This window comes from Vidua macroura, chromosome Z (assembly GCF_024509145.1).
Source record: "Vidua macroura isolate BioBank_ID:100142 chromosome Z, ASM2450914v1, whole genome shotgun sequence".
Classification (NCBI taxonomy): Eukaryota; Metazoa; Chordata; class Aves; order Passeriformes; family Viduidae; genus Vidua; species Vidua macroura.
In genome coordinates this window covers 27,222,671-27,241,122 of record NC_071611.1, presented here as the reverse complement: position 1 = coordinate 27,241,122, position 18,452 = coordinate 27,222,671, and the positions used below count along the sequence as shown (strand labels likewise).

Here is an 18,452-nt window from a genome sequence, read left to right as displayed (position 1 = left end):
GGTTGAACTCATCTGTTAAGTCTTGTTTGGAGAAAACCATCAAGTTCTAGAGTAAATAAGACTTGCTTGTTTTACTTGTTTTGTCTAAATATTTTATTTGCTTGTAGTTTCCTGAAAAGTATATGGTGAAAAGTGAACACATTCACAGGAATGATTTTTAACAAGATTTATATATAAAAGTTTAAAGTGTACTTTAAATCCTGAGATCACCACATGGACTTTCAAAAGCTTCCTTATAATTTAAGGAAGTTTCAGGTTCAGTTATATCTGGATAGGTATGTAATAAAAACAGGCTTCCCTCTGCTTGTCTGTATTTTTTGGTAAACTTGCTTTGTTTTTTCAACACTTAGGGTCATAAAAACTTGAGTGTGCTAGATAGCTCATATAAGAGAAATATATAGTTGCCTAAGATGTTTCTTGCATGTAGCAGAAAGAATAAAGAGGTTTCTGTTGTCTAAAGTAGTAGGACTCCTACCAGAAAAAGTCCCAAGAAGTTGTAAAGTGTAAATAGACATGTCAGTCGTGGTTTAGCACGATAGCCTTATCTTGTGTGTCTAAAGAGTCAAGTTACTGGAAGCTAATGATATCTAGGAGTGGATAGATAACTGTTTCTCTCTCATTGTAGAGCCCCATTTGTTGGTAAAACCTGTATCATAAAATTTTCAAGTGGGGATCTACCAAAAAATTAATTGCTGCTAATGCAGGATAGGCATTAAATCCTTAAATAGACTTATTGTCACTAGAAAATTCCAGAAATGTTGCTGAAGGGTGATTGAATTCTAGAAACACCTAAACCTAACCCTTCTAGCCAAAACAAAGTGTACAAAACATAATAATAGGTTCCAGCAGTATGAGGATAAAAGAAATTATATTCAGCCTATATAATGTTCATGTCCAGATATTCAGGAAATATTGACATGTGATAAGAAGTGTATTAAATCACAGATCAGAATACTTTGTCACTATTCCATGAAGCAGTCATGGTATGCAGATCTGTATGTTTCACCAAATCAACGTGCTTGCTGAAATGATTTTCACCCTCTTTTGAAAACTCCTTTGTTGGAAAAACCTACAAGCATTCGTTAGTTTATTTTTTGTTTTTAATTCGAAATAATTATTTCTATCAGCTACTTCCATGTAGATAAGGTTTCCTGCTTGTTTGATTGCTTTACCATAAGAAAAATTTTAAAATTATGTTTCCTCATGGTTTCCATGAAAATTACAATGTATATGATAATTGTAAAGAGACTTCTTGCAGACAAAGAACATTCTTACATATAAGTTTGTTGTGTATGTATCTGTATTGAACAATATGAAAATGATATTTTTGGGGACAGAACAGGGAGGAGGAAAAGGGAAAGGATCATGGAGAAAATTATCCCATTAAAGGAAATGCAGTCTTTCAGGATCAACTCTTTATCTAATTTGTCTTTTTGTAATTCCATCAACACTCACTGAAAAAATGCCCACTGTGACAAGGCCTTCAACTTTTCCCATCCCTATAGCAATTCACAGGTTAAGATCATTGTGTTTTATGATCCATTCACCTGAGTTTCCTGCCATGAGAGCAAGGAGTCTTGTCTTGTTTTACAGTGAAGTGATGGCAAAGGCTTCAGGAAGTATCCCTCATTTAGTTTCATGCATGCTACCTGGGAACCCTCCCTTCCAATTCCATTTAGATTGAACAGTGTAAGTCCTGCATGAGTGCAGATTATGTAGGCTCAGTCTGATGCAGTTGTTTCAAATTTTATACCCTCATACAGAATTAGCTGCCAATAAACTGTGAAATGTTTATATGGTAAAGTTTTGCCTTTCCCAGAACTAAGACAGTACCTCAAGAAAAAAGAAAAAAAAAAAAACAAACTTTTCACAGAGCCATTCTTGGGTATAGGAGAGAAAAAAGAAACAAAAGATACTTAATTGACAGTTTTTTTAAACTATGCTGTTATATTATTCTAATGTATAATGACTAATTTCTTCCGATGTTTGGTACCATAGGTTATTTTTGAAATGCTTGCATATGTTGCACTGATGGGGTTTAAATTAGAATAATTTTCTCTTTACTATGTATCTCACTTACAGGAGTTAATCATTATTCTGAAAAAGCATTTTTATATCTCCAGAAAAAAACATCAACTTGCATCCTCAAGTTGGAAATTATTAATCTGAACTTCTTTTTAGCAAATGGCATATACAAAAATTGACTGATTCTTTGGACATATTTTTCTGTTCACATGATTGAAAATGTGTTATTGTTGTAGCAATAGCATGATAAACAATATATATATGCAAGGTTGTTTCTTTGTATAAGATAGATAAATCTCTCATGATGATACATTTTTAACCCTGTGTTATGCATCTGTTCTGAGCTGAAGTACCAAAATTTACTTCCTTAGGATGGTATATAATTTCTGCTCTTTTTTCTGTTTGGTTGTATATAAAGGAAGTGGTGTATATGTTTCAAATGTATCTAGTGGATTCCAGTCTATTTAACACTGTTCTGGTTACACTACATTATTTCTATTTTCTGTGTCTCCTTCTTTTCTTATATTATTTTCTTAGCTTAAAAAATTATCTGAATTATTAAAATTATTTAAGAGATGTCAATATCTCAAGCATCAAATTAGGAAGTTGTTATTATGCTGTAAAAACCTGTGATAGTATAAGTTGCTCCCTTACATAAATAAATAAATGACTGATATTACTGAAGGCTTTAAGCTTCAAGAAAAAATGGAAGAAGTCTTTTATCCTGGTTTTTAGAGGGCATCAGCAGCTTGCTTTTATGAAAAAGTAACAGCTAAATGCACTGCAAATAATTTGCAGTAATCCAGTTCAGTGATTCATGTGTCTGCTTTAATGGGTCATAATTCAGGATAAAGTAACTGAGTGCAGTCAGAGTGCAGACACTGCTTATGCCAGGGACAGTATCTCTTCATAAAACACACCTCAGCAGAAGCAGTTTGCCAGCCCCCTAATACCCTCTGATGTTTTGATGTCCTGCATATTTTTCCGATTAAGTTTTGAGTGCCATGTTTTTAGTTGTATTTCCACATTCATTATCCTCACGTAGACCCTTCAGCGGGTTTGCCATATATGATTATTTTTTTAATGATGCCTTTCTTTCCACTTCAGCAGTTTAATAATCTAGCACATGGCTGCTTCTCAGTACTCAGCATTCACCTCCCCAGTACAGAAGAGGACATGTGCTTTGGCTGCAGAATTCCATTTGCAGCTTTAGAAATGCATATTCCCTGTGGAGCAACATTTGTTTGACATAACCATTCATTTTTATTACCTCTTTAAATATGTTTATCCAGAGTTATCAATAATCATAAATAACTTGTATTCTGTTCTTGTCCTGGTTTTTTTCACAGACAAAATTGCTTACCCAGTATGTATTAAATCTCAGCAAGTATGATCAAAGCTACGACATCAGAGACCGTACAAGATTTATAAGGCAGCTTATTGTTCCGAATGAGAAGAGTGGAGCTTTAAGCAAATATGCCAAAAAAATATTTCTGGCACAGAAACCTGCCCCATTGCTTGAGTCTCCTTTTAAAGGTATAACTGCCAAAATCATTTGGTAGATGTTCATTGTGTAAAGGAATGTGGCAGCTTATTCTATTTCAAATACTCTCACAAATTGTGTCACTTAGCAAATAGAAAAGATTAATATGCAAGGATGCTCGGTCTGCTTACTTGCTTTTCAGCAAGCAAAGGTGCACAGTACATTTCTCTAATGATAAACCTTGGCAAACTGATCCACTTCTATTCATGTGGATTTTAAATTTTATTTAAATAACAGAAGGTATGTCTTGAGGAAAACTATTCTTCAATTTAGGAAAATAGCTCTAGGATTTTATCTGGACTTTACTAGAATATTGTTAATGTGAGTATTGCAAATGTTACATGAATTTGAAATAAATTAGGGGTTTTTTTTCAAAAATCATAATTTTCCCTCTGCATTTTGCTTGTTGTTTTACAAGTAAGATTCATTGTCTGTCTGCTCAAATTAAAAGATTATCAGGCTATCTAAATTAAAAATACTCTGTTATTGTGACAATTAGCATTTTAGTTTTCATACTTAATTAGGTCTAGTTTTGAAGCTTTAAAAGGAGCTCCATTTTGAAGAAAAACTATTGAAATTCTGGATGTGTTTGTGCCAAGACATGTATATGGATTGTTTAACTGCGCTGTCATTCTTAATATTCACAGTAAAGTAATTTTTAGAGAAGCTACATTTCAGAGCAACACCTCTAAACACACTGACTGATTAGCTTTTTTATTGACCATTATGGGGGAGATTATTGTAATCTATGGACTGAAATCAGTTTTTTGACCTATGAAGAGCTTCCTAGTTTATATTTATTCCATGACATTTGAGGTAATACAATGGCAATTACCTTTAGCCCTGATTAAAATTGCTCCTTGTGGTAGAGCTCACAGTGTTTGTGTATTTCTTCCCTCCTCCCGCTTTTTTAATAGATCGGGATCATTTCCAGCTTGGCACCTTGTCTCACACATTGAACAGCCGAGCCACTGGGTACCTGGAGCTATCCGACTGGCCAGAGGTGGCACCTGACCCGTCTGTCCGAAATGTCGACGTGGCTGAGTCGGTACGTCAGCGTCACTGAAAGTAACTTTGCTGAAGGCACTTGTCAATACAGAGTATTAGCCCAAAACTGCAAGTATTTAAATACTATCTGTGGGCTGTATTGAAAGCCACTGATGCATGGGAATGTCCCTGTTGCTTATTTTATCTTAGAAATCAAGCACCTGAAAACTTACTTAATGCTAGTTCTTTTCAATGACAGAAGTGGATAAACTGTAGGCCACTTCTGCTTCATTTGTGGAGTAAGTAGGCTCTTTTCAACTCCATCTCACATCTGATTTCCTATCTTTTATCTCCAGTCTGCTGCAGTATGTTAATTGAGTGTAGCTGGACTACCAAAGTCAGAAATGAAGAGGTTGGTTTGTGAGAAAAATTCAAGGCTAAACAAAAAAAAAAAAAAAAAAAAAAAAAAGGAAAAAAAGGAAAAAGGTAATACAAACAACAAAAAACAGCTTCAGCGGATTAGATTATGCATGTTCTGAAGTGTCAAGTTTGGAAGAGATGAGGGTTTACATTTCAGATAATCTGGAGTGGTTTAGGAAACTTTATGATAAGAAAATATTAGTGCACTAGTCATGTGTTGACACATTGGATTTGTCATCTCCTAGCAATAGCTTTTTGTCACTGTAGTGTAAACTCTGAGGGAAAGTCATATTTTGGTACCAGAATTGTGATTTATGTGTTGGGTACCAGAGTCCTACTGGAATGCTAGTGAAAGCTGTTGAACAGTAGCTGAAATACAAATATATCGGTATATAGTGTGCCGATAGTGCTCCTGGAGGCATGGCATTGTAACAGATAAACACAGAAAAGCATGCAGTCCCGGTAATGAGCCAACTTCCTCAGTAAATCATAGATTAATTAATTTGCTTATGAGATGTTGCACACAGGAAGAGCAAGAAAATATAAAAAATAGATCAGACTTAGAAAAGCCAGTGGACAGCAATCTGGTAGAAGAAGTGTTTCTCCTTAATACTGTAATGTGTCAACCTTCTTATTTACATTTCAGGAAAAGTGATATTTGTATAAAAACTTCTGAAAGCTTTTATGGGAAGAATTTTAGATAATCAGCTCAAACAGAGGATTATAAATGACAGGGTTGGCATGAAAGAATGTGTGAAGGTGCTTTCATCCATAAGACCAAAAAGACCAAAAAGTATTTCAGGAAATTGATCAAATGGCATAACATCCATGTACAACATAGTAAAAAAAACACACTTCCAACTATTTAAACCTCAAATCAAACAGGAAAATCCTTCAGCCATGTTGGGTTTTTTTTGCAACTATTTTCTTCAGAGGATCTCTCATTTTCATTAATTTTGTGGTTTCCCTAAATACAGCATGTGCCTACATAGCATATGTGAGTAAAGCTGAGTTAAGCTGCAATCCACATGCAAATTATCGTTTATATCAAAAAGAATATTAGCTTTTTAAGCCAGCTTTTGTGTTTAAGAGGAAGCCAGTGTGTCTCTAGAGTTGTTTAGCCTTGCAGGTAATTGTTAGAGCCTATTTCAAAACTTAAGTGTTATTCCAGATCAGATTAATCAATGAGGCAGACCTGTATCACACTGTTGATAGAGTTGTCTGCCAGTTCGTTTTTTTTATCCTGTCCTGAATTTTAACATGCCTTCTCTAGTAGCATAGAGGTATATGGAAAGAAAAAAAGTCTGGGGGAAATACTGCCTCATTTTGGCATTCTCTTGGTGGTAAAAAATTACTTTTATTTGGAGAATTGCAACAGAAGTGAAATATAATTTGTCTGTGGCTACCTTGAGTGTCCACATCTGTTTTCTGCAAAAAACTTGGGATGATGAAGGTGGTGGGATTATTTAACCTTCATTCTCATTTTAGTCAGCTGGATCTAGAAATAAAACTCTCAGACTTCAGGTTCTTTTGGCATAGAAATTTATTTATCATTACTGATGCTTTTAATCTACCTTATTAAATCATTTTCTGGACTACCTAATAGACATCTCTCACCTTTTATAGGTATGTACCAGACTTCTAGATCTCCTAATTGTGTACAGTAAGAGATGTTTAATAGCTTCTCTTGACTTGCTTAGATGATTTATTTAGCAACAGCTGAATACCACTACTCTGAATGTTTTTATTCTATGTTTTGTGTGTATATATTTGTATTGCTGGTTGCAAGAGTAAACTTAAATTGAAATTTATTTACAGGCAAAGGAATGGACTGGAATTCTAGGCAAGCCAAAGAATGAGAAACCTACTGAAAAGTTCTATTCTGAATCAGAAGAGGAGGAAGATGAGTCTGCCAGTACCAGTTCATCAGGTAAGTGTTTGGAAAGCAACTTGTATTTTCACTACCTGGAAAACTGTGACTTTAGAACTGTCTGGTACATAAAAAGGAAAAAAAAGATTGTAAACAAAGCCAGAGCTGTGTGTAAACTCCATAAATTGGCGGGGGGGGGGGGGGGGGGGAATTTACATTCACTATATTAAATAAGTTAGCTTTTGATTTGTTTCCCAGATAAAAAAGCTGGCATGCTATGTTTATCCTCTTTGGAGTCTAGTATGAGTAAGGAGAGTTTGTAACTCCAGTTAAAACTGAAAGCACATATCTGTTTGCAGGAGAAGTGGCAAATGGTTGTCAGGAACCTTAAGTCTTAATTGGTTTATGGGATTTGGTGGTGGTGAAGAATTATTTTGATAGCATGTGCTGCTATGCTGATAAATGGCCAGATCTGTTTAATTATGTAGTCTTTCATGAGATTTATTCACCAAACTGTGTTACATTATTTCTCTGAAGTTCTACATGATGTTTTCCGTTTATTGTAATGGGGATATTGATGAAGAGAGTAACAGCTGCCTATCAAGTTCAGTAAGCAGTGGTTCTGTTATCTGTTCTATAATTTATTGTCAGATAGGCAGTTCCCCAGAACAGCCGTTTCAGAAGATGTTAGTATATTTCAGATGTAGTAAAGATCATAATTCTTCCAGGTCCAAATCTTAGACACAGAAAATGTTTAGCATTAGAGACTTGAAAGAATTATCATCATCTAGTTGAATGGAAGAGGATCATCTTAGAATACAAACATGGAGCTGCTTCCTTCCAGTTCCTAAACTGAGGAAATATGCAGAAATATTTAAGAATCGTATCACTGAAATTAGTGATTTCTGAAGTAATAGAAGCATATACTCACTTCAGATATTTGAATATTTGGTAACTATATGATTAATTACGGGATTAATAATTTGTTTATATCAGTGATTCAATCATAGATACTATGGGTATTTAAGAAAAGGTTATCTAATTAAACAACTGTTTGAGAAGATAATTTTGCAGCTGAGCGAATGTAAAGACTAGAAAATTTGAGGTCATTTCCAGCTCCTAATAGGGTTATGTAACTTTGAAGAATCCACATGTGATTAATTTATTATTCAAATTTCTAATTTGAAAAAGTATAATACTGTAGGCTAAAGAGGACAGGTTTTTAACTAACAAAATTTTGTAGAGATAAGGGGAAAGTAATTCCCTTGCCTGCTTTTGTCACAGGGTAGATAATACTAAAGCTTGCAATTGGATCTTAAAATACTAAATCACTGTTTAATTTAAAGCAAAATTGGGTTTCTAAAATACTAATTATTTAAGATATTTAGATCAAAATTATAAGGGTTGTTTTCATTTCAGGGAGTGGGTCTGACAGTGAAAGTGAGAAGGAAGATAAAGAGGAAGGCAGCACTGATGAGAGTAGTGGGAGTTCCTCTCCCAGTGAAGAATCATCTGACAGTGAATCAGACAGCAAAGAAACTGCTGCTAAGAAAACATGTAGAGCTGTCAATGAAAGGTAGGTAGATGTTTGTCTGGTTTTAATTTTTTGTGATACTAGCTTATAAAGCACTCTTCCTGTTACCAGTCTGCCAAGCCTTTAATTAGGCTATTTTGGGCATGTATTGGCCAAGGAGTGATGTCAGTGTATGAACCTAGATCCTTTTCATTAATCAGACTTCTCTTATGTTTGGAATTAATTTCTGAGTTCAGTAAAATCTTGGGTGGCTTGTTGAAAATTGATGTAACCTTGGGAGGCTGAATAAGTGATCAAATAGTTGTGTGAAACACTTAATTACCTTTTGCTGCAATTTTGCTGAGAGCTAAAATTAAGTCCTTCAACACTTGCCATTATATAACTAAGACAATTGATTTTTCTAAATAATGTTATATTAAAAAGATTATGATCCAAATATTAGAGGCAAGAGCTGTGAAGGGAAACGGTCATAAGATATTTAAGTGTTAGCGCTTTTAAGATTGCCTATTATCATGTATTAAAGTATCATTAAAATTTTGAGTAATTGGGGCTAATACCTTGTATTGTATGAATCTGTTTCTTCCACTGCTGTCAGCAAGTGGCCTCTGCAGACACGATCGCCCTTTACTTTGTAGTCTGCTGCCAGCTCACTTGATGAGTTTGCAGCTCAGCTCAGTCGTGGCTGACAGCACTGATTGGGGCGCAGTACACACTCTGCTCCTTTTATTACAGACAGTAATTAAAGCAGCTCGCCTTGCCACTTCCATAACAAACACAGCATAATGCCCTAATTATGACTTTATTAATTTAAGTCAGGATTTAATGATTTTAAAAGTGATTTATATTGTTTTTCCTGTTCAGAACAAATGAAATCTGTAGGTTAAATTAATACAGGCTTTTCATCATCGCAAAGTTAAAAAGCTAGTTACCAGTAAATTCTTTTCATTAGAATAACATCTGAAATTTTAAGCAGTAAGATAAACAATTATTACCCATCAAAACCGGCTGATGTGCAGTAAAGTAACATTTTTAATCTTCAAATCTAGTTTTAAAGCTAAGCTAAAGATAAATTATTAAAAAACAACTTCATTTATATAATGGGTTCACAACAACTTATTTGTTAATGCAACTGTAGCTACTGTTGAATGAGAGTGATATAGTTAATTCTGTTGTCTTGAAGAAACCTTGAACAGTATATGGTATTGAATTTTTGTTTCAGTCATTTACCTCAAACAAGTTTTTAAGTGTTGTCATACTGAAACATAATTTTCAGTACCTGTTTTTCACCATGATTTTAACAATCAGATATGCTACATTACACTGTTTTAGTGAAGTGTACTACTGTTCCATTTTTAGCTTTGCAAGCTTCAAATTTACTGCTTTATGCTTTTGACTAAAACTTGAGGAGGCAATTTTAACTTCAGTTAAATGGGTAGGCATGGCCTAAATGTTATTAATTTGAATTAATTTTGCTTAACTTTTTTTAGGCAACTCAGTCATAGGAGGTTCTTGAGAGGAGGAAGACTTTACTCTGTTTTGATCTCTGTCATTTAAGATTTTCTTTTCTCCTTCTCTGTATTTTTTTCATCTAAAAACATTGCTATCTCAGTGATGCAGCATAGTACATTCTTTGGTACTGCTCCTAAAGCTAAGCAAAAATGTCTAACAATTTACTATGAATCCAAAGGGACTCTTAATAGTTGAGTGGTCTAGATTTGTTTAATTATTGTTGACCTTGTTACCCTTCAAGTACTTCAATAGCCAATTCATTGTCTTGAGAAGGAAGCTGAATCAGGTAGCGTATGAAACACCTGATTTAGAAGTATAAAATGGTTGTTTGCATATCCAAGAACAGAGGTTTTTTTCTATATGCAGTATTAATTTTTCTGCTCCATGATAACTATTAGAAAACAATTTTCGTTTCCTTTGGTAGTAACTCCCTCTGAGACAAAAGGGTAATCTACTAAGTGGTATTTAAAGTATTATTAGATATGAACGAGGCAGATAATATTCAGTAGCTGTTAACACAGACTAATATAATCCAGCATTGGTAGGGTGAACAGAACTTCACTGTGTGAAGAACAGAACTTCACTGTGTGAAGCTGTAAGGCATTCAATGTGACCAAAGGTGTAGGAATATAACAGCTCTTGTGTATGAACTCTTTAATGGGTTGAACAATTTGTAGGTGTTATAGGTCTTATTTCTAGGTGATGCGGTTTTGTTTAGAAGAATTAACAAAGGAATAAACTAAATTAATTGATTTTTTAAAGCAATATTACTGTACAAAAAGATGATACACCAACTTTCTGTTCACCATAGGTGGAATAGTATGAAAGCATCTTTATTTTAAAAGATGGCTGCACTTCCTTTTGTAATGTCACAAGCTTGATGCAAAATATATGCAAATAATATTTTTAATATTTCAGATGTTCACATTTTGTTTGGCTGTTTTGCTGGTTTAGACTGCATGTGATGGTGTACTGTGTAGTACAATAGAACAGTTTTGTGTAGCCTTAAATAAACGACTTCATTTATAGCTGAGTTTTTTATTGTGGAGAAATCATGACTTAAAACTCATCTAATGAAACTTTGAAATGCTGTTGTAGGATATTGCCCTAGCAGATTCCTTTGGTGGTTTTAGATGTCTCTTAACATATTTTTAAAATATGTAGTGATTCACAGGATATTAAAAAGAAAACAGAGGGGATTTCCATAAAGAGAAGCACGTCCAGTTCCTCTGATACAGAGTGCACTTCATCAGATGAATGTTCTTCAGGATCCAAGTCAGAATCTGATTCTAAAAGTGACTCTGAGTCTGGAAAATCTAGAAATGCTACCTCTAATAAGGTTAGTAAGGTAGAATATGTTTTTTTAAAACCTCTATAAAATATGAGAATGTGTATCTAACCATCTACACACGTTTCTTTCTGTCGGCGTAAAGATGGGTAGTAGTTTTATGCATACCTAAAACAATCCAGAATTTATTGAAAAAAAAAAATTTTTTATAGAGAGCAGTCCAAAAGTTGTTTGATTGTTTAAGCAAGTAAGAGTGTTTTTATAACAAAAAACCTGAATTATAAAAATATAAATTACAAAATTTCAGTTTGCAATATTATGTTTTTATTCCATATAGATGAAGAAGAATAATAGAATCTAATTATTTTTTATACACAGAACATTTTTTTTCTAGTAGTCTATTATGCTTTTATAATAAAATTAATTGGTTTTTAATTTAATTTTTTGTTATTGTTGAACGGGTGAAACTTAATACATGTTGATGGTTATTTTATTAAAATGGAATCTTAAAGTATAGCTATAATACCTGGGTCTGAGAGGAAAGAAAACCAAGAACCAAATGTTAGTACATCGTTTCTTAATTGTTTGAAGATGTTCTAATAGAACTCTTAGCTTAGTTTTAAAATTTTCTGTTAAAATTGAGAATAGTACATTTAATGAATCTATAACTGAGATGTATATATAGATTAGTAGCATTAATATTCCTAATGAGCAATCATCTTCTACTTGCTGTCTGTGTTTGATAGGAATAAAGAGTTCTGTTACTTCAAATTCTGTTACCTTTCTTAAAACAGGTATGAAATAGCAAGCTTTAAAATACGTATTTTTAATTGGTTTCAAAATATGTGAAGATGCAAAAATGTGCAGCAGAGCCATTCATGTGTCATTTAGGATTTAATTACTTACCTTAGTGAAGAAAAAGACCCTAAAAGTTCATTACTCAAACTAGCATTAAAGAACTAACTATTCATGCTATTAGCATGAATTAATTGGTTACTGTTTACCTACCTTGCATTTAAAAATAAATAAAAGAGTAACCTTTTGCTAAATCTGTTAGGGAAGAAGAGTAAAACAATTTCTGACATTTATTTTTCTGTTATCAAATGCTTCCTATGCAATTCTTTCTATATATTTACAAAAAAAAAGTTGAAGAGTAGAAGCTCAGAAGTTTCAGTTTAAATTCTGATATGTGGCATTGAAAATTAAGCTAAACTCTTAATGCATTTTAAATTAAGCTAAGCCATTTCAGTCATGACTCCTGTATAGATGGCAGAATAGTCAAAATAGACATCCTTTGCTGCTTTTCTGGTAGTTTTTGAAGCTGGTGAATAGGTGTGTTTTGACCAGTTAAGAGGTAAGGCCATTACTTGATTAAGCTGTTGAGGTGTGTATTTATTTTAAATAAGGAGGTAAGACTGTCTGTTTCTCTAAATCTTGAACTTATCTGTTTCTCTAAATCTTGAACTTATTGTACATGATCTTTGTTTTTTAACTTTGTAGGTCTGCCTAAGTACTCTTGAATTGTGACTTTAACTTTTAATCTGTTCCCTTCTTCAACCAAGTAGAGCAAAAGATGAAGTGAGGCTGTATTGCCTGTGAAGTGGAGATGTGTTTCCATGGTTTGATCATTGTTTCCTCCCCAAATAACACATAGGGTAACACACCTGTGTCAAAGGCTTTTTCTTCTAGAGCAGCCAGACTGGTTCTTGCAAAAAAATGGTAGCACAAAAAATACAACTTAAATCCACTTAGAATAAACTTCTTTGATACTAGATGGGACATGAATTAATTTTAACAGTTCGCAGCTTCTCTCATCATCAGGGTATTTTTTCACCAGAAAGTAATACATACTCTGATGTGCTTAGTTCTGAGCAGGCACTGCAAAGCCATGTTCAAACTATCTTCTCTCTGTTGCATTTTTCCATTTTTCTCAGGGTATTGACACCATGTTGATAATTACTTTCACTATAGTCTCTAAACTGCTTGGTTCTTTCACAGGATATATGAGGACTACTAGCATAAAGAAGCTTTTTGTATTTTAAAACAACAGAATGTGTGAAGTCAAATACACTGAATATGAGAACTGGAATGTCCAAGAAGCTTGAGATTGAATTGTTGAAGTCAAGGGAAAGTTGTCAAGGCCTTGGATTTTAAGAGAAGAGAAAGAACATTGCAGTAGTTCTGAAGTCTTACTTGATTAAGAAGCACCTAAAAGGAAATGTGTTAGGAGGAAGAAGTATTTTTAAACAGGTGACAGAAGAGTTGATGAGAGTAGAGTCAAAGGATAGAAGGGAAAAATTGCAAAGCTTTTAAGCATCACAAAAGACATTAAAACAAATAGCAATGTGTTTATATGCGCAGCAGCAAGAAAAGTAGCAAGGAGATTATTGAAAAGTGTAGAGCTCACTGTGCAGAAGCTAAATGTTCCTTAAATTCTTTTTCATTTAGAATTAGCACTTTTAATATAAGGGCAACAAACTTGGCTGATGAACTGTAAACAATGGTCGTATGTAAAGGGGCAGGGGCCAGTTAATTTAATGTCCTTGAACAAAGAGGACTGTTTCAGTATATGATATTAATCCCTGGAACCTTGAAGTTAGCTTCCACTTAAACCATGTTTGATGTCTGCATTCAATGTTTCTAGTATTTATTTATTTTTAGACATGTAATTATATAAGTGGGTGGGGGAAAAGAAACACAGGTATTTTTTATTAAAGGTGATTGCTATGCTAACTAGCTTAATAGGTTTTTTGAGAGAAACCTGTTTTGAGCCCTATAATGATAGATGAAGGTAACTGATGGTAACCTAGGTAACATCTTCCAAGCTGGAAAGAAAAAAACAATTTTTAACAAACTTTAAAGATTATTGTTTAAATCTTATATATAGATCCCTTATGTGTCAAGTTACATTTTAAAAGAATGACACTTTTTTTTTTTCTGCTCCCTTCCCTTTTCAGACCGCCCAGGAAACAGATGGTTTCTGCTAGGCTCTCAGAAATGCGTGCTTTATTCTGATAGTTTGTCATTAGTAAAGACATTGCTTATGTTATTCTGCTATAGTGTATTCTTAATTTGGGCAGTCCATATGGGGAGATTATTCATTAGGATTTCCTTTTCAGTAAAACTGAAAATATTTTCTGAAATACATAATAATAAAAGAAGTTGTGGTTAGTGAGCTCTGTTTTTGTGCTTTCTCAGTTTGCCACATGTTGTGAACTATGTTACATTGCAGATGTTTTGGGTGATGTTTGCCATTCCTTATATATTCTGTTGGGTGTCATTTCCATGTTCTGCAAAATTTTCTTAATAAAAAAGGTTCTAGTACATTCACACTGGAGCTTAATTTCTACATACATCCATGCACTTACTGGCATTAAAATACACTACAAAAAATTCAGATTATTTTCCTGAATATGTTATTAATGGTTTAGTATTTTTTTCTCCTGACATATAATTTTGAAAAAGCTGTTGTGTTCACTGTAATTGAGCTGCAGTGAATAGAAAAGTCAGTCTCTTGTACTGCAGTCTTGTATATCATTTTGAAATATGGATAATTTGAGGTGTTCAGATACATACTATACTGTAAGCATAAATACTGTAGAGCTAAAATGCAGATTTGAGGATGATGCATGTATAAGTAGGTGTCTCTACAGTGGGATTTTAAAATCAGCTACTGTTGACCTCCTTCTACAAGTATAATACAGTCACTCAGCTGTTAAAAACCTGATCCACTATTTAAAAAATATACAAAAACAAATTGTCTATCTTTCTGCCTGATCTCCTTTCAAGTGCTAACACAATGGAAACAGTGGGTGATCTGTCAATGCATTTGGATTGTCAGTGATGGTTTTGTATAAATATTGGGAGGATAAGAAATAAAATTCGCACAGCAGAATATGATTTCATCTGCCTTTTCTCTGCAGCTCCATGGCTCATGCTGCGGTGTGAAATTCTCATTTTAAACACTTTGCAGGCGGAGCACATGAATTATGCATTGAGCAAGAGAAATCTCCTGCTTCAAGTCCTATATGCATTTACCAGGTTCTATCTCTATTATCAAGATGAATTGCAAATGGAGAAATGTTTGATGGAATATACCTTAACTTCTTTGTTTAGTATTCTGCTTTTCCCATAGTGGGCTTTCTTGGTAGAATACTGTTTCGGTAATATTGTAGGCTTAGTTTTCAGAAAAAAAAAGGTGAAAAATTGTGTTACAGCGAAATGTCAGACACGTCAGAACCTTTTTATTGTCTAGATTTCAAATGCAAAGCTTTTTTTACTCAATTTAAATATCTGTAGTCATTGGCTATTTATTGGTCATAGATAGCAAATCAATTTTCTTTTCTTGGAAAAAAATAATTAAAAATAATCATGTTTGTTATAGGCAGGACCCACATAAGTAAAAGATTTCTTTGGTGTTTTCTGCAGAATTGCACATAATAATGTACATACCATGTAGACATACATATAAGCATGAAAATGTTTTTATGGCTTTGAGTATATATAGCACCCAAACACATGTATTAGTAGCCCAGTATTTTCTTAAGCTTGAACACTTGACTGAAGTTGGAAATAAGACATGATCACACTTAAACATTATCTTTATTTAATTAGCCCTTGATTTTACATTTCCCAGATGATAGGGTCAGATTTGTGCATTTTTTGCTTTCTGTTTGGTGGAATTGTTTACTTGCTTATTCTTTATAGTAAACTGATACACTTAAATGCAGTTTTCTGGTAAAGTGTGCAGTGAAAGTTTTCCTTGCCATACATTGGTTCAATATTTTTTTTTATTTGTGCCTTATTTTAGGACCATTTTATTTTGTTTTGAAATATAAGAAGTAAATGCTCTCAAAGGTTTTTTTTTTACCCATTTTTCAACATTTTTTATGTAATAGATTCAAAGTAATATCAGTGCAAGGATGGATTTCACCTTATAAAGTATACATCAACCTTTGTGTACTTTTCGTACTTGTGACAGAAAAAGCAAACTGAAGCATGCTATTGGTATTATTTGTGACTTAGACTGTCCATCTTCATTGTCTTCAGTAAACAGATCCAGTAAACAATAAGGATTCTTTGGCAGAGACTCCTAATTTTTTAGAAACTTGTACTGAAGCATATAGAAGTCTCATCCTTGTATGGCTCTTCTGTGAGTTGAGGCACTTTTTAAGAGACTGTTAATTGGCTGCATAATAAAAGGAGATGAAGACATCCCATCTCTATGGAAATATTTAGCAAATATAAAGCTGTAGAACTTTAATCATAGTTGAAGGTAGAACTGTATCTTATGGATAAGTGGGGATAGACAGCAGAAGACTTCAGATATTGAGGATATTTTTAATATATTTGCTTAACTTATATTTGTTTAACTGAGTTCTCCTGTAGTCTGTTTTGGTTTCTGAAGAGTTTTCTAGCTCAGGAAAAAGTTGTGATACATAATTTATAGTAAAAGTGCTGGAAATAATGGCTAAACCCAAGATTCAGGGCTAAATATTCACCAAATGATACTATAAAGTGGCTTGGAATTCATGAGAAGGATTGTCAGAAAATTGTGTCTCTGACGTGAGTAATTCAAGTAGAACTTACATCTTATGAAGTACACTATTTGATGTTATTTCACAGTTCTAAAACAAAAGTGGCCAAAATAAACTTAGTGACTTGTTAATAAAAGCATCTCAGAAGAAAAGTCTTGTAGTTGTCTTGTAGAAAAGTCTTGTAAGCAAGAGTCCCTCACTAATTCTGGACAAAACATATAAGAAATAGTATAACTTTGGCGCCATTTTAGAGCTATTTTGTAATATTTTCTTTGTCTAGCAGAGTTTTAGGTTTCAGATAAATCAGCAGTAGTAGAACACTCAAATACTGTAGTGATAAGGACCATCAAAGTATGATGATGTTAAAATAATTTTTAAAATAGTGGCTCCTGTTCTTTTCAGTCCAACAAGATGATTCTTCTCCCAGAATACCGGAAGCATATCTATAGGGATCATGTAAGTGGCTACTGTCTCTTTGAGCCATGGTATTTATAGGAAGAACATGATAAGTGATGTCATCATGGCAGAGGTCAAACCTGGTAGTCATTAACATCAATGGCTTTGAATAGCAAGAACATTGGCTAGTTTCTTTCATGTTCTTTGGAGGCAACCATAGAATTTCTTGCAAAATTGAAAAAAATAAACTCATTATTATAATTTGTTTGCAATTGACTATCAAGCTGAGAGACCGGAGGAAAGGGAATGCACCTTGAGAAAAGAGTGCACATTTTATTCTATGTTGCCGGTTAAAGGAAGTGGTTCTAGCTGCTGAGTTGACTCCAAGCTCTTCTGGAAATATCTGTCCTGAATGTCTGAAATGCTCAAAAAATGATGGCCTAGATGGGCATAAAGAGATTTACTGATTCATTTAGACCTGTTAATTTATTAGAAGTGGTAAAATAATTATATTTCTCTATGTATTTGGCTGTCATGTACCATTTAAGAGGAAACAGATAAACTAGAAAGTGTGACTCTTGGAAAGACTGCATTTAAATTACTTGCAATAACTTGGGTAGTGAGCAATGTCTTAAAGTCTAAAGGCAGTTAATATGTTTTCTAAAAAAATGGGAAAGCCTTCTGCTTGGTATGTGAGCCAGAGAAGATGAAGGTAGAAGAAATTCTTCAGCTGACACAAATGAAAGATGCTTTAGAGTGGGTAGGAACAACATGATGACAAAGCTCCTTGATACACAAGGCTCTGGGTATATCCAAAAATCAATGCTTTATACTAAACCACCCTCTTGGCAGGGTATACTGAGCTTCTTTCACTGAATTCTTTCCTGAATCACCACTGTCTAGACATGTTCTATAGGTATGGCCAACACTTACTCTTACAAGATTTATTTAGAACTTTTTTAGGTATTGAAACAAATTTTGTTGAAATACTCTGTCAAGGTACTGGGATTATTACTTCCCTAGTCTCTACTTCTGGTACAGCCAATTCTTATTAGAATTCATCTTGAGCTCAAAACTGAAACTTTTTTGGTGAGAAAAATCAACTTCCTCTTAAGTAAATCCCAGTAGATAATTGGACAGAATTCCATGCTCCTAGATAAGTGCAAATAATGCTATATTTCTTATTGAATAGATTTTGACCTGTTTTTTATATGAAAACAGAAATGTTAATATGCAAATCTTTTGTCTTAAAGAGATAGCTGCTTTTTTTTTTTTAATACTCTCAACAGAAGTATCTGATCTGTCACCAAATGTTTTCTGTGTAGCAACAGTGATTAATATTA

At 33.6% G+C, this 18,452-nt stretch overlaps 1 protein-coding gene across 4 annotated transcripts in view; it reads left to right on the top strand.

Moving 5' to 3' along the window:
- Nucleotides 1-18,452, top strand: part of AP3B1 (adaptor related protein complex 3 subunit beta 1) — a 153,988-nt gene that overhangs the window by 81,749 nt on the left and 53,787 nt on the right. For 3 of the 4 annotated variants that reach the window (XM_054002572.1, XM_054002571.1, XM_054002573.1), the window contains 5 exons: nucleotides 3,375-3,561; nucleotides 4,486-4,616; nucleotides 6,794-6,905; nucleotides 8,265-8,421; nucleotides 11,053-11,227. In XM_054002572.1, the coding sequence (XP_053858547.1) occupies nucleotides 3,375-3,561; nucleotides 4,486-4,616; nucleotides 6,794-6,905; nucleotides 8,265-8,421; nucleotides 11,053-11,227 (762 nt within the window). Of the gene's footprint in view, nucleotides 1-3,374; nucleotides 3,562-4,485; nucleotides 4,617-6,793; nucleotides 6,906-8,264; nucleotides 8,422-11,052; nucleotides 11,228-13,174; nucleotides 14,988-18,452 lie in introns of those variants that run through there. The other variant, XM_054002574.1, reaches the window with a different exon arrangement.